We start from the raw sequence: 12813 nt of genomic DNA, 5'->3' as shown, positions 1-12813 counted from the left end.
AAATTTCCAAAAACAAAAAACCAAATCTCGAAAAAGAGATCGGGATGGGAAAACAACGTTGAATCCAACATTTGTTTTGATATTTTTTTTTTTTATATTTATATATAAATTTTTTATATAAATAATTATATATATTGGCCATCCGCGATTGGAAGGTTCGATGATTTCGATCGATCCCCAGAAGGAAATTCCACGTCGGACGCATCATCGAAGCCCGCGCCTAATTGGAAGGTTTGATCCCCAGGAGGAAATTCCACGTCGGACGCATCAACGACGCCCGCTCAGGAAATCTCGGAATCTAGAGAGAGAAACAAGGGAGAGCGAGCGTGTGTATTGTTTTTTTTTTTTTGCATGCCTCGTGAGCGAACATATGTTACGCCGAACAGAGAGAGAAACGACAAGCCCACATGCAGATTTTTAGAGAGAGAGAAAGATAGCAGCGACTTTCTGAGTTTCGACGGGGCTTTCTGATCCGAGACTTTGTCTATAAATTGCCATTCTGCGCCCTCCTCTGGATCTCACACTTCGCACTTCTCTCTTCTCGCATGCGCTACTGATTCCTCCATCGATCTTCTTCTTCTTCTTCTTCTTCCTTCTCTCTCCAATCTCAGTCTCAGTCGCTTCACATCAGGTACATATTGTCTACCCAGAACTGTGAATCCCCATTTCTCCATATCTGCGTCCCGAAAAGGAAGCAATCTTTTTACACTGTCGAGACTGTGATGGATTCTCCGTTTTCCCGACCGATCGGCATTGATTTTTTCCCGGACTACCGGATCTCAGATTTGATTGCCATATGGGTTTTGATTGATCTGATTCTGTGTGCCTGTGATGAAAAGTTTAGGGCCCTTCTATAAATTCTCTGGGTTTTCTTCGGTGATCGTAGTGACGGGGCCTCGAATCGAGGGATGGCGGCGAATCGGAACCTGGAGAAGCTGGCGTCCATCGATGCGCAACTGAGGCTTCTGGTTCCGTCGAAGGTGAGCGAGGATGACAAATTGGTGGAGTACGACGCCTTGTTGCTGGATCGGTTCCTCGATATTCTTCAGGACTTGCACGGCGAAGATCTCAAGGAGACGGTACGATGTGTTCACTGTTTGTTCTGCCGATATGCAATGGAACAGGATACTAGGAACGCAAAATATTTTTGTCGTAATCTGGAGTTGAATGTTTGGAATTCTGTAAATTCCATTGCCTAGTTTAGCATCCAGTGAATATTCACTTTTTCCTTCCGCTTATTGGTGACAATTTTATTCCTTATCGTTTATGGTTCTCATCAATCTGGTCTTTTCTGTTTATTAATAGTAATCTTGCGTACTTTATAGAATCTGCGAAGGAGAGGCTTTCTGTAATATAAATTGTGATGTTTAGGTGCAAGAGTGCTATGAGCTTTCTGCTGAGTATGAAGGCAAACATGATCCTCAAAAGCTGGAGGAGCTGGGAAATGTTTTGACCAGTTTGGATCCTGGCGATTCCATTGTTGTTTCCAAATCTTTCTCCAACATGCTTAACTTGGCAAACTTAGCTGAGGAGGTTCAGATTGCTTACCGTAGGCGTAACAAGTTGAAGAAGGGGGATTTTGCTGATGAGAACAATGCCACAACTGAGTCGGACATCGAAGAGACGCTCAAGAGGCTTGTGGTGCAGCTGAAGAAGTCTCCTGAAGAAGTATTTGATGCTCTTAAGAATCAAACAGTGGATCTTGTCTTGACTGCTCATCCTACGCAGTCAGTGCGAAGATCTTTGCTTCAGAAGCATGGAAGGTCTGCTCTCTATCCCTTTAATATGGGCAGCTCGGACTTCTATCATCTGTTCTATATTTTATTTGGCAATTCTGATTGTTTAATAACCTTATTGCAAAACCGATTTTTCGCTCTTGGTCTGAAGTTTCAACTCCATCGAGTGATACTCCATGTTATTTGAGAGGATCCTGTCATTTGATTGTTTCCTATGGCTATCATGCCCAGAATCCGAGATTGTTTGGCCCAACTCTACGCTAAAGACATCACTCCTGATGACAAGCAGGAGCTTGATGAAGCACTTCAGAGAGAGGTATTTAATACTTTTCTCCCTCGCACTAGAATTCTGCTTTACTGGTATTTTCTTGTAATCAAGTCTGTTATATGTGTTTCCACTGACCTTGTTTTTACTGTTCCTTTCACTCTCTATTGACTTGAGTGTTTGTTAAATAACTGCATGATGGAACTATTTTGCCTTCGATCAATTGAATGTTGAGAACTGTACTAGTGGTGGGTAATTTGAAGTTGAGGGAAGAAGTAAGTTAAGATGTGGTATCTTTTGGGGTTTACCGGTTCCTCATGCATCCAGATCTTTGGTGGAATGTAGTTTTGGGATGTAAACAATCAAAATCTTGCATTATTTTTTGAAAACATTGAAACTCCACCCAAACAGAGTAGAATGAAGCAAAGCAAGTTTATTGTCATCAATTATCTCCCTCAACCCAGAGTTTTTCTCTTTTTCTCTATCTATTTGTTGTTTTCTATTTGGATATCCTAGCTGCAGATGCTGTATAACTTGTTTACACATGCCCCTTCCTCAACTATTGATATGAGTTGTTAGTTACTTGCCAAAAATAAAATTACCCATATCAACGGTGAAAGATATGGGGATTGTTGGATCTTGAATTTACTTGTGCCTGTGAATATTGGAGTGGATGAAAAGGAATGGCTTTTGTGGGATGTTCTTACCCCTTTCCAAAATCATGAAGTTTGCTCATTGTTTCTGGATTATTCTAGATGCTCATGTACACAATATGCAACAATGCTCGTTCTTGTACACTAGTGAAAGTTTCACTGGCAGTTCCTCATGTACATCATGTTATCTGGACTTTGAGTGATTCATTGTTTCATTTAGATTGAAGTGGAATCTTATCTGTTGAAATTCCACTAAAGTTGAGAACCTAAATGCATTTCTTGAACTATCACCATGGTGCTTTTATCCTCTGCGCTCTGAATTTTCTTGACCCTGCACAGATACAAGCTGCGTTCCGTACAGATGAAATCCGAAGGACTGCTCCGACTCCACAAGATGAGATGAGAGCTGGAATGAGCTATTTCCATGAAACCATCTGGAAGGGTGTTCCCAAGTTCTTACGCCGGGTTGACACAGCTTTGAAGAACATAGGAATCAATGAGCGTGTTCCTTATAATGCACCTCTTATTCAATTTTCTTCCTGGATGGGTGGTGATCGCGACGGTATGATGTTCTATATAGGAATAAGCACTTTGCTGGTTTAAGAAGTTCTAAATTTTAGTTTCTAGATAACTTTTGCTATTCTCTCTCTCTCTCTCCGAAGGTGGATGAGTTGTGTATTTCAGGTAATCCAAGAGTAACCCCTGAAGTCACGAGAGACGTTTGCTTATTAGCTAGAATGATGGCTGCCAACTTGTACTATTCCCAAATTGAAGATCTTATGTTTGAGGTGCTAGATGGGATCCACATCTGGTTTTTGTTTAAATCTTATATATGCTTGATAATTATACGCATATCGACTTAAGATGCATACTACCAAAAAGTTCTCTGAATTATCATCCTTTTGGTGCAGTTGTCTATGTGGCGTTGCAGTGATGAGTTACGTGTTCGTGCGGATGAACTCCATAGATCTTCAAGGAGAGATGCAAAACACTATATAGGTAATAGTTTCTGGATTCTATGATAAGGTCTTTTTGAATTACAATTGACGATTCTCCTGCTTAATGTTTTCTATTAAATCTGGTTCTTGCGAATATTTTCCCCCCTTACTGTATGAAACAAGAACATAACAGACATTTTTAATTCCTTCAGTATTATCGTTCTACATATTTTTTAGTAACTTCCTGAAGGGCAGGTGCTTTGATGGTTCTGACTATTTTTTGAACTATATTGAAGACCTTAAATCCACGACTGTGTATTGTCCCCACCAAAACATGACTAAAACGGTCCTCACATATTTATAGCTAAGCTACTCTAATGCCGTCGCCAGTGATTCGAGTTTCTGCTTCCTTTAATTGCATTTTACCTTTCTTCAGTTTCTTGGCCGATTTAATGATCATCCTTCTGTGTCTTGGTATAGAGTTCTGGAAACAAGTACCACCAAATGAACCCTACCGTGTGATATTTGGTGACTTGAGGGATAAGCTGTATCAGACACGTGAACGTTCTCGTCTGTTATTATCGAATGGTATCTCCGACATCCCCGAAGAGGCAACTTTCACCAATGTTGAGCAGGTTGTTTAGATGATCATTTATATACCTAAGTCTTCTTGCATGCTCTTAATTCTAATTACATGCAGCATGTTATAATTTAACTGGCTATCTAGAACAGCTACCGTTACTGATCAGTTTTGCTACCTCTTGTAGTTCTTGGAACCTCTGGAACTTTGCTACAGATCGCTATGCTCATGTGGTGATCGGACAATAGCTGATGGAACCCTTCTTGATTTCTTGAGACAAGTTTCCACTTTTGGCTTCGCACTCGTCAAACTTGATATCAGACAAGAATCCGACAGACACACTGATGTATTGGATGCGATCACAAGGCACTTGGAAATTGGGTCCTACAAGGAGTGGTCTGAAGAGCGGCGCCAGGAATGGCTCTTGTCTGAGCTCAGCGGCAAGCGCCCGCTGTTTGGTCCTGATCTTCCTCAAACCGACGAAATCGCGGATGTGCTAAACACATTTCATGTCATAGCAGAGCTCCCTTCTGATAGCTTCGGTGCCTATATCATCTCGATGGCCACTGCTCCATCCGATGTGCTGGCAGTGGAGCTCTTACAACGTGAGTGCCATGTGAAGCAACCGCTGAGAGTTGTTCCACTGTTTGAGAAGCTTGCAGATCTTGACGCTGCTCCTGCTGCTGTGGCACGGCTTTTCTCAATCGATTGGTACAGAAATCGGATCAACGGCAAGCAGGAAGTTATGATCGGGTATTCAGATTCTGGCAAGGATGCTGGACGTTTTTCTGCAGCGTGGCAGCTTTATAAGGCTCAGGAAGAGCTTATAAAAGTTGCTAAACAGTATGGCGTGAAGCTTACTATGTTCCATGGCCGTGGTGGCACGGTCGGGAGAGGAGGTGGTCCCACCCATCTTGCCATATTGTCTCAGCCACCAGACACTATCCACGGGTCACTTCGGGTTACTGTCCAGGGCGAGGTTATTGAGCAATCATTTGGAGAGGAGCATTTGTGCTTTAGAACCCTGCAACGTTTTACTGCTGCTACCCTAGAGCACGGAATGCACCCACCAAATGCCCCAAAACCTGAATGGCGTGCGCTGATGGATGAGATGGCCATCGTGGCTACGGACGCGTACCGCTCAATTGTTTTCAAAGAGCCTCGTTTTGTCGAGTACTTTCGCCTTGTATGGAATTCTCGTCTTGATTCGACTCCATTACTTCTTTTAAATGCGACACAAGTAATGAATTGCTTTTCATTTTATTGTTTAGGCCACCCCAGAGATGGAATACGGTCGTATGAACATTGGGAGCCGTCCGTCAAAGCGAAAGCCCAGTGGAGGCATTGAGTCACTTCGTGCAATCCCTTGGATTTTTGCATGGACTCAAACAAGGTTTCACCTTCCAGTGTGGCTTGGTTTTGGGGCTGCATTCAAGCATGTTATTGAGAAGGACATTCGGAATCTGCACATGCTGCAGGAGATGTACAACGAGTGGCCTTTCTTTAGAGTCACCGTCGACTTGGTTGAAATGGTGTTTGCCAAGGGTGATCCTGGAATAGCCGCCTTGTATGACAAGCTCCTTGTCTCTGAAGATCTTTGGTCGTTCGGGGAGCGATTGAGGTCTGATTATGAAGAAACAAAGGAACTTCTTCTCCGGGTAAACCTCTGAAGGATTTCCTTTTCCTCACTTTTCACACTTTGTTCCGGAGAGTAATGGTTCTTAATCTCCTCCTGTTTCCCTCGAGTTCTTTTTGTTTAGAAAAAATTTAACCAAAAGAAAGGAGTGGGTTTTTACAAATAGTATTGAGGAGCACGACCCTGCCTCTCGTAGGATTTCAATCTAGCTTCATAGGTCCAGAAATCCTTGGTTTAGTTTGATATTCAGTTCCCTGATTTTCTGCTGCATTATATTTGTTAGATCCTCTTTAAATGAACGCATCGCGTGTTACCTGTCGTGCGATCATTCCTCGTTTAAATGCATATGGTGTCTTCTTTTTAGGTTGCTGGTCACAAGGACCTTCTGGAAGGGGACCCCTACCTGAAGCAGAGGCTGCGCCTCCGAGATTCATACATCACGACCCTAAACGTTTGCCAAGCGTACACGCTCAAACGAATCCGAGACCCAACCTACCATGTGAAGTTGCGTCCTCACATCTCTAGGGAGATCGTGGAGTCGAGCAAACCAGCCGATGAGCTCGTGAAGTTGAACCCGACAAGTGACTACGCCCCCGGCCTGGAGGATACCCTCATCTTGACCATGAAGGGTATTGCTGCAGGCATGCAGAACACCGGCTAAACAAAACGGGACGATCTCCGTTTATTTTCTCTCGTCTGTTTCATTTCAAAAGCTTTATTCCCAGAAAATTCTAAGCTAAACACACCTGAAGCTGATGCTGTATAATTATACACCTTCGGGTGGAATTTCTGGGCGAGCTTATGCCGATCAGGTTGCCAAGTTTTGACCTTTTTAGCAGGTCAACTTCCTCGCTTATTTTAAGAACGGACTGTATAAGACTAGTCCTGGGCCCTTTTGGGTTTCCAGAGAATAACCCTCAGTCACCAGCTTCTGATTTCCATGCTTTGTTTCAAAAGCCACAATGGAAACAATCTCGAGTATATCAACCGAAATGGACTCTTGGGTGGTAATTCCGACATGATTGCCTCAACCGAGGTAATTATGGGATAATTTAGTTCGAATTACAACTCCATCAATGTTCTCGAGTTTGGTCCTGATGTTAGTGATTTCAAAGATTTTGATAGATGTGTCGGACAACCTCTATATGTGATTCAGGTACGATAATGATCCTACTCATCTTGTACCCGACGAATCGAGTAGAGCTGGTTACTTATTACGTGTTTATCAACCGTTAATTCCAAGAATAAATACAAAAAACAAATTTTCTTTACTCGTTTTTATTAAGAATCTTTCTAGCTTTTCTGATTTTTGTTTTTATTAAATCGTAATAATTTTTCGACAAAAAAGAACTCGTAATAATTAACGATTTGTCTCAAATTCAAGGCATCAAGTCCAATTTTACGGAAAGGCCGTATGGTACAGATAATCTCTATTTGCGATTTAAATCGAATAATTTTGATTTGCGATTTAAGTACGATAATGAACCTATCGGCCGCTATGATAAACGTCTCGTATCCAAGAAAACGAAACCGAGTATAGTTAGAGCTTAAGAGATTGAGCTCGAATAGGTTGAGAGATTTAGCTCGAGTCGAATACTATGCCTCTCACGATCGAGTTGAGTTGAATTGAACTAAGTATAGAGTGGTCACTCGATTATACTTAATTGCATACTTATCGACCGTTAATTCTAAGAATAAACACACGAAACAAATTTTCTTTACCCCTTTTTCTTAACAATCTTTTCGTGTCTTCTCTGTTTTCAGCTTTATTAAATCGCAATAATTCATGATTTTTTTCTCAAATTCAAGGTTTATAAATTCCGCCTTAGCGGAAAGACCGTACTGTATAGGTCAAAGCTCATTTTGAATCACGTGGCACTCACGTGGTCATGCAGCTCCACTTTTACTTTCCTACTTTCTTCATTTCCGATTTCCTTCGTCACTTCACCCTTCAAACTAATAACCGAGAACTGGAGAAGACTTCAGGCCGAAGCGATGGCTCTCTCGACGCGGCAGAGGCGCCCGCTACCCTCCGATCCATCAGCTTCGCCTTCACCTTCGACCTCTTACTCCAAATGGGATAAGCCGGCGAGGAGATCGTCGGCCGGCGGAGCGGCGGAGGACGACAAAGGCTTGGGGTGGCTCATGCCGTTGTTTGCCCTAGCCCTCCTCCGCTACATGAGCGCCACCTCCAACATCATCCACGACTGCGACGAGGTGTTCAACTACTGGGAGCCCCTACACTATCTCCTCTACAAATCTGGCTTCCAGACTTGGGAGTACAGGTTAGCTGGATTGAAGCTCGAGCCTCCTTGTTCTTGGCTAGCTTCCTGTGAAATGTGGAGTGCTCGGATGTGTGTTGTGCTTTCGTTAGGTCAGCATGGGAGTTGTCTGTTTCGTGATTGTCGTGTGAACGCTAGCTGCTGTTTGCGAGTGAGTTTACTGAGTGTTGCGGCGATATGGTGTTTAAGTTAGCTTCGGTTGAATGGAAGTGTAAGGTGATAGCAAAACTTATTATGTGTCCTGCTTCAAACTTGTGTGAACTGGCTTTTCAGCCTTGACATGAATGTATTGGAATGTTTGGAGTAGTATGATTTGTGCTGCGTCTGCTGTTCAGGATTGCTGCTGATTTCTGCGTTGAGAATGAAAAGCACAAAGCTGTCGTTTGTGAGTCGTGTGTGAATTGGCCAATGTGGCTGGATGTGTTAAAAAAAGTTAGCTTCAATCAAGTATGTAGTGTAGGAGATTAAGGACTTCATCTCTCCCAATTCTTTGACTTTTATACTGCATTTATGCTGGAAAGAAACAATTTGGCAACCTGGACTGGAATAAAATAGCCAAGGAACTACAAGAGCTACACGTTTTCTCAACCTAGGTTGGAGTAAGATGAGCTGAGGAGAAGCAAGAGTGATATGTCACACATTGAGCTCCAATTGCGTATTTGCAACAGAGGCATCGTTTTATTTATTTATTTATTTATTTTTGTGGATAGATTCTACTTTAGTTTGATTGTTTGTTCTTTTGGCAAGTCCTACCTCCTCTAAATCCAATAGACCGTAACCTTTTCTCTTGCTTTTGGTGAAGCACCCTTTTGTATGCTCTTTCTTTGCTAAATTACTATGGTGCTTGACATGATTTTTACGTCTTCAATATCATTTGCTATACTTATTGGTCGGTCTCCTATTACATTCTCATTGCAGTTCCCAATTCGCACTCCGGTCATATTTGTACATTATCTTCCACGAGTTTGTTGGACGACCAGCTTCGCTGTTTTTTGGTGATGAAAAAGTGAGACCATTGCTGATACTTTTCAGATGATTAAGATATACTGTGCTTTCCGTAGGATCCTTTTTTACCCTACTAATTTCGCTCATGCTTCCTCCACTGTCTAGGTTAGAGTCTTCTATGCTGTGCGGTTCTTTCTTGGACTTCTTTCTGCCATTGCCGATGCAGTTTTGGTGGTAGCTTTGTCCAGAAAATATGGGAAGCGCCTTGCGTCTTATGCTCTTGCAATGCTCTGCTTAACCAGTGGTTGTTTCTTTGCAAGCACAAGTTAGTGGATCTTTCCTATTCTGTTTCTTGGACATGTCTTTAATTTAGTTTCTCTGGTGGCCGCGTCCTTTTGCAGTTCTCTTTACATGGTACATTGCGTTCTATTAGCCTATTATCATTATGTCATTCTCGGCATACATGAACTAAGAAATGCTACTATCGCTCCCCCAAATTTTTCTTTTTCAAGAATCTGGATGTGTTTTGCAGGTTTCTTGCCAAGTTCATTCGCCATGTATGCCATGTCTCTCTCCTCTGGGCTGCTGCTTCTCGACAAGCCCGCTTTTGCTGTTGGAGTTGCTGCTTCGGGGGTGATTCTTGGCTGGCCATTCTCGATCTTGGCCTTTTTGCCTGTGACAATCTACTCTTTGGCTAGAAGATTCAAACAGGCATTTCTTGCTGGAGCAATCACTTCTCTGGTTCTCCTCGTGAGTGTCTCTTTTCTATTTTTCCCAAAGTACATTGTGAGTGAATAATTAAGTTTGATGGAATACAGAAGAATTTTGCCCCATGGATGAGTCATCAACTATAGTTTCAAGCTGAGTTCTACTATCCTGTGCTCATGTCCTTACTAATTGTGGTATAAATGATCGATTAATACCCAGGCACTCTCGCTGTATGTCGATTACTGCTACTACGGCAGGTGGGTGTCTTCTGTGTTGAATCTGTTGCAGTATAATGTCCTGGGAGGTGGTGAGAGTCATTTATATGGAACTGAAGGGCCTCTTTTCTATCTGAGGAATGGATTCAACAATTTCAACTTTTGTTTTGTTCTCGCATTGCTTTTCCTGGCAATCTTTCCTTTGGCGAGGAAAAAATATTCTCCAGAGCTGCTGGTTGTTGTCTCACCTTTATATATTTGGCTAGGGTTCATGTCTTGGCAGCCCCACAAGGAAGAAAGGTTTGGTTTGTACTATACATAAATTTGTCCTTTTTTTACTTCTTTTGTTTCTTTCTGTGTGTGATTTGGATGCTCTATGCAAATCAAGTGCGCAGTGAGATTTGTGACGGCTATCCATAGTCTTATTTTCCTGTTTTTCTCCTCCACTTGGATTTGGAAAACAGGTTCAGTCCCCTTTCTTTTGATTTGTTTGGTGAAGAAATTTGAAAGCGTAGAGGGTTGGAAAAAACAAAGATGCAGAGTGATTTCTACTCTTCCTTTAGAAAACTGCTGGCTGTTGATATCCTTGATTGCATGTAGTTGTTTTTTTTTTTTAACCTGGACCAGTCACTTCTTTGTCAAAAAGCGATCTCATTGTCATGCTTAGGCTTGCTTTCCTCTCTGAGTTTGAATGTCAAGTTGATGAGCGAAAATTTCGAAGTGGTTCAGCGTTTATTCTATGATTTGGAATCAAATCGTTTTTCAGGTGGCAGATAGAACTGTGTCAGTGAAAGTGAAAATTCTGCATTCTAACACTATTCAAGGGCTTTAAACTTGATTGTTGGTTTAAGGTATACAATGCCCGCTCAATTGGTGGGATGTAGTAATTTTCAGAACTGGAGCTATACAAGGTATCTTATTGGGCAGTATGGTTCTATTTCTTTCATGCATATAAATAGAGAATTTGAATGGTAGGCTGGTGATGAAGTACTCAAATGCTCAACTTTTGAATAGTTCATGGGCCACCTGGTTCTTGTCCATCATTCTAATTGATTGTCCAAATACCTTGGCCTAGTATCACCTTGACTCTCTATGGGTGTTTGTGCCCTGTCCTACAAGGCAGATTCTACTGTCATAAATGATCTACTTCTGTATGTGCCTGTCAATACTTATCTTGCAGGTGAATGATGAAGAGCCATTTTAATTTCTTGGCAGATTTCTTTACCCTGTATACCCCCTAGTCTGTGTTGCTGCGTCTGCTCTTATTGATAGCTTTCCTGATCTTTTCCGAGACAAATATGATCCACGTGATGATTCTCTTCTTGTTTCGGTGAGCTTCTGTTAGAATAGTAATTTTCTTCATGAAAGTTTCTATGATTGATTATTGAGCAACAGTTCTCCAACTGCCTTCAGGTTTCTAAATACATCAGACCTGCTGTTCTCGGCCTCATATTATGTGCCTCCCATGCTAGAACATTCTCCTTGATTCATGGTTACTCTGCTCCTGTAGAAATCTACAAGCTCCTGGAACACCATGAAGATGCAGGGATGGGTGAGGCACAGGCATCTATTTTATTGCCTTTTTTAATGATGAACTAGCTGAAACTTTTTTACATATTATCTAGCAAAAGCATAACTTTTGGGACGTTGTTTATGGTAGTTTTTGAACTCATTAGTCCCAATCTAATGCCCCTGGCACAAACCTTTCTAAAGATTATGCTTCCTGTTGTTTGTTTGGACTTTCTGCCCAACCTCATTTCAGTTACCCAAGTCGTTCCTTTATGATGGTGGATTTTTCTTCCAACAATAGCCTGCAGTGTTATCCTGCTTCAAGTTTTCTGGAAGCACCGTTCACCTTGTATGTTTCATTGCCATCATTGCAGGATCTGTGTTATGTGTTGGTAGTGAATGGCACCGCTTCCCTTCTTCTTTTTTCGTCCCTCCTTTCATTGGTGAGGTGAGGTGGATTGATGATGGGTTTAGGGGTCTGCTACCATTTCCATTCAATTCAACCCTTGGGGGGACTGCAGCCGCACCACCCTACTTCAACGATAAAAACAAGGCATCAGATCAGCAATATGTAATGACACTTCTCTTTGTAGATTAGTCTGTTGTTCTCTTGTCACTGTCAGTGCTCACTTTTCCTCATCCCCTCTGAAAAAATGCCTGCATATGTTACAGCTCCAGGATCTTGATGTTTGCACTTTTCTCGTGGAGTTGCAGCTTAACCGACCTTACCCTACACGTGGGAGTGATTTGTCCACATGGGAGGTATAGTGCTGGTATTCGTTCTTGCAAGTTGGGTCTGTGCACTGCTTCCTCTAGGAAATGCTAATATTGTGGTTATTTCAGGTCATAGCGGCGTTGCCTTATCTAGACAGAGAGCTCTCACCTGCCAAGTACAGGTCCTTTTTCATTCCATATAGGTGGCACGTGAATAATGTCTTTGGCATGTACAAGATTCTTAAAAGAATAAGGACTTGATTCGAGTGGCAGGAAAAGAGATGGATGTCTTCGGCATGGTTCTTGGTTTTTATTTTTTCGGGACAAGGCCGGACGGTCATACCTGTTAAGCCCTTCTTACTGACCTCGTAGATGTGTTGAGAGAGATATGTGCCTTACTCTTAGCAGACACAGCGATTACAACTTAGCACTTCGGACATGCTTTGTGTGGGGCATCTTCTTGCAGGGAACCAACAGAGATTATTAGACTAGTTCTCTGATTTTTATGTGACGTTGATTGAACCTTCGTCCCTCGTTTGTATGCAATTTTCCATTCCCATGAATGCGAATGATGAGTTATGGCAGTCTGAGCTTGGGTGACATTTTCGTTTGGTGACTATTTGTAATGAACT

General features: G+C 42.1%; 2 protein-coding genes across 2 annotated transcripts; both read left to right on the top strand.

Annotated features, from left to right (window-relative positions):
- The first annotated feature begins 377 nt into the window (after nt 1-377).
- On the top strand, nt 378-6747 carry LOC115755080 (phosphoenolpyruvate carboxylase, housekeeping isozyme). The gene is made up of 11 exons (XM_030694355.2): nt 378-631; nt 887-1079; nt 1372-1763; nt 1968-2052; nt 2994-3216; nt 3339-3442; nt 3566-3653; nt 4073-4227; nt 4360-5358; nt 5444-5830; nt 6173-6747. Exons 2-11 carry the CDS (start codon nt 909-911, stop codon nt 6467-6469), a joined length of 2901 nt encoding a protein of 966 aa, XP_030550215.1. The 5' UTR covers nt 378-631; nt 887-908; the 3' UTR covers nt 6470-6747.
- A 975-nt stretch (nt 6748-7722) lies between these two features.
- LOC115755082 (dol-P-Man:Man(6)GlcNAc(2)-PP-Dol alpha-1,2-mannosyltransferase) lies at nt 7723-12744 on the top strand. Its single transcript, XM_030694358.2, has 10 exons — nt 7723-8093; nt 9009-9096; nt 9201-9360; nt 9568-9785; nt 9963-10258; nt 11174-11288; nt 11372-11510; nt 11842-12038; nt 12140-12229; nt 12311-12744. Exons 1-10 carry the CDS (start codon nt 7804-7806, stop codon nt 12440-12442), a joined length of 1725 nt encoding a protein of 574 aa, XP_030550218.1. The 5' UTR covers nt 7723-7803; the 3' UTR covers nt 12443-12744.
- Nucleotides 12745-12813: the final 69 nt, after the last annotated feature.

The sequence above is a fragment of the Rhodamnia argentea genome, chromosome 2 (genome assembly GCF_020921035.1).
Source record: "Rhodamnia argentea isolate NSW1041297 chromosome 2, ASM2092103v1, whole genome shotgun sequence".
Lineage (NCBI taxonomy): Eukaryota > Viridiplantae > Streptophyta > Magnoliopsida > Myrtales > Myrtaceae > Rhodamnia > Rhodamnia argentea.
The sequence above is the reverse complement of the archived record's forward strand: the minus strand, read 5'-3'. Positions and strand labels throughout refer to the sequence as shown.

Bases quoted from the DNA above. Each gene is read 5' to 3' on its own strand.
- LOC115755082 (XM_030694358.2), top strand. From the start codon at position 7,804: ATGGCTCTCTCGACGCGGCAGAGGCGCCCGCTACCCTCCGATCCATCA. The intron at 9,361-9,567 runs GTTAGTGGATCT...TGTGTTTTGCAG, and splicing joins TTGTTTCTTTGCAAGCACAA to GTTTCTTGCCAAGTTCATTC. The intron at 10,259-11,173 runs GTTTGGTTTGTA...ATTTCTTGGCAG, and splicing joins CAGCCCCACAAGGAAGAAAG to ATTTCTTTACCCTGTATACC.
- LOC115755080 (XM_030694355.2), top strand. From the start codon at position 909: ATGGCGGCGAATCGGAACCTGGAGAAGCTGGCGTCCATCGATGCGCAA. The intron at 3,443-3,565 runs GTGCTAGATGGG...CTTTTGGTGCAG, and splicing joins TTGAAGATCTTATGTTTGAG to TTGTCTATGTGGCGTTGCAG. The intron at 5,359-5,443 runs GTATGGAATTCT...TTTATTGTTTAG, and splicing joins TTGTCGAGTACTTTCGCCTT to GCCACCCCAGAGATGGAATA.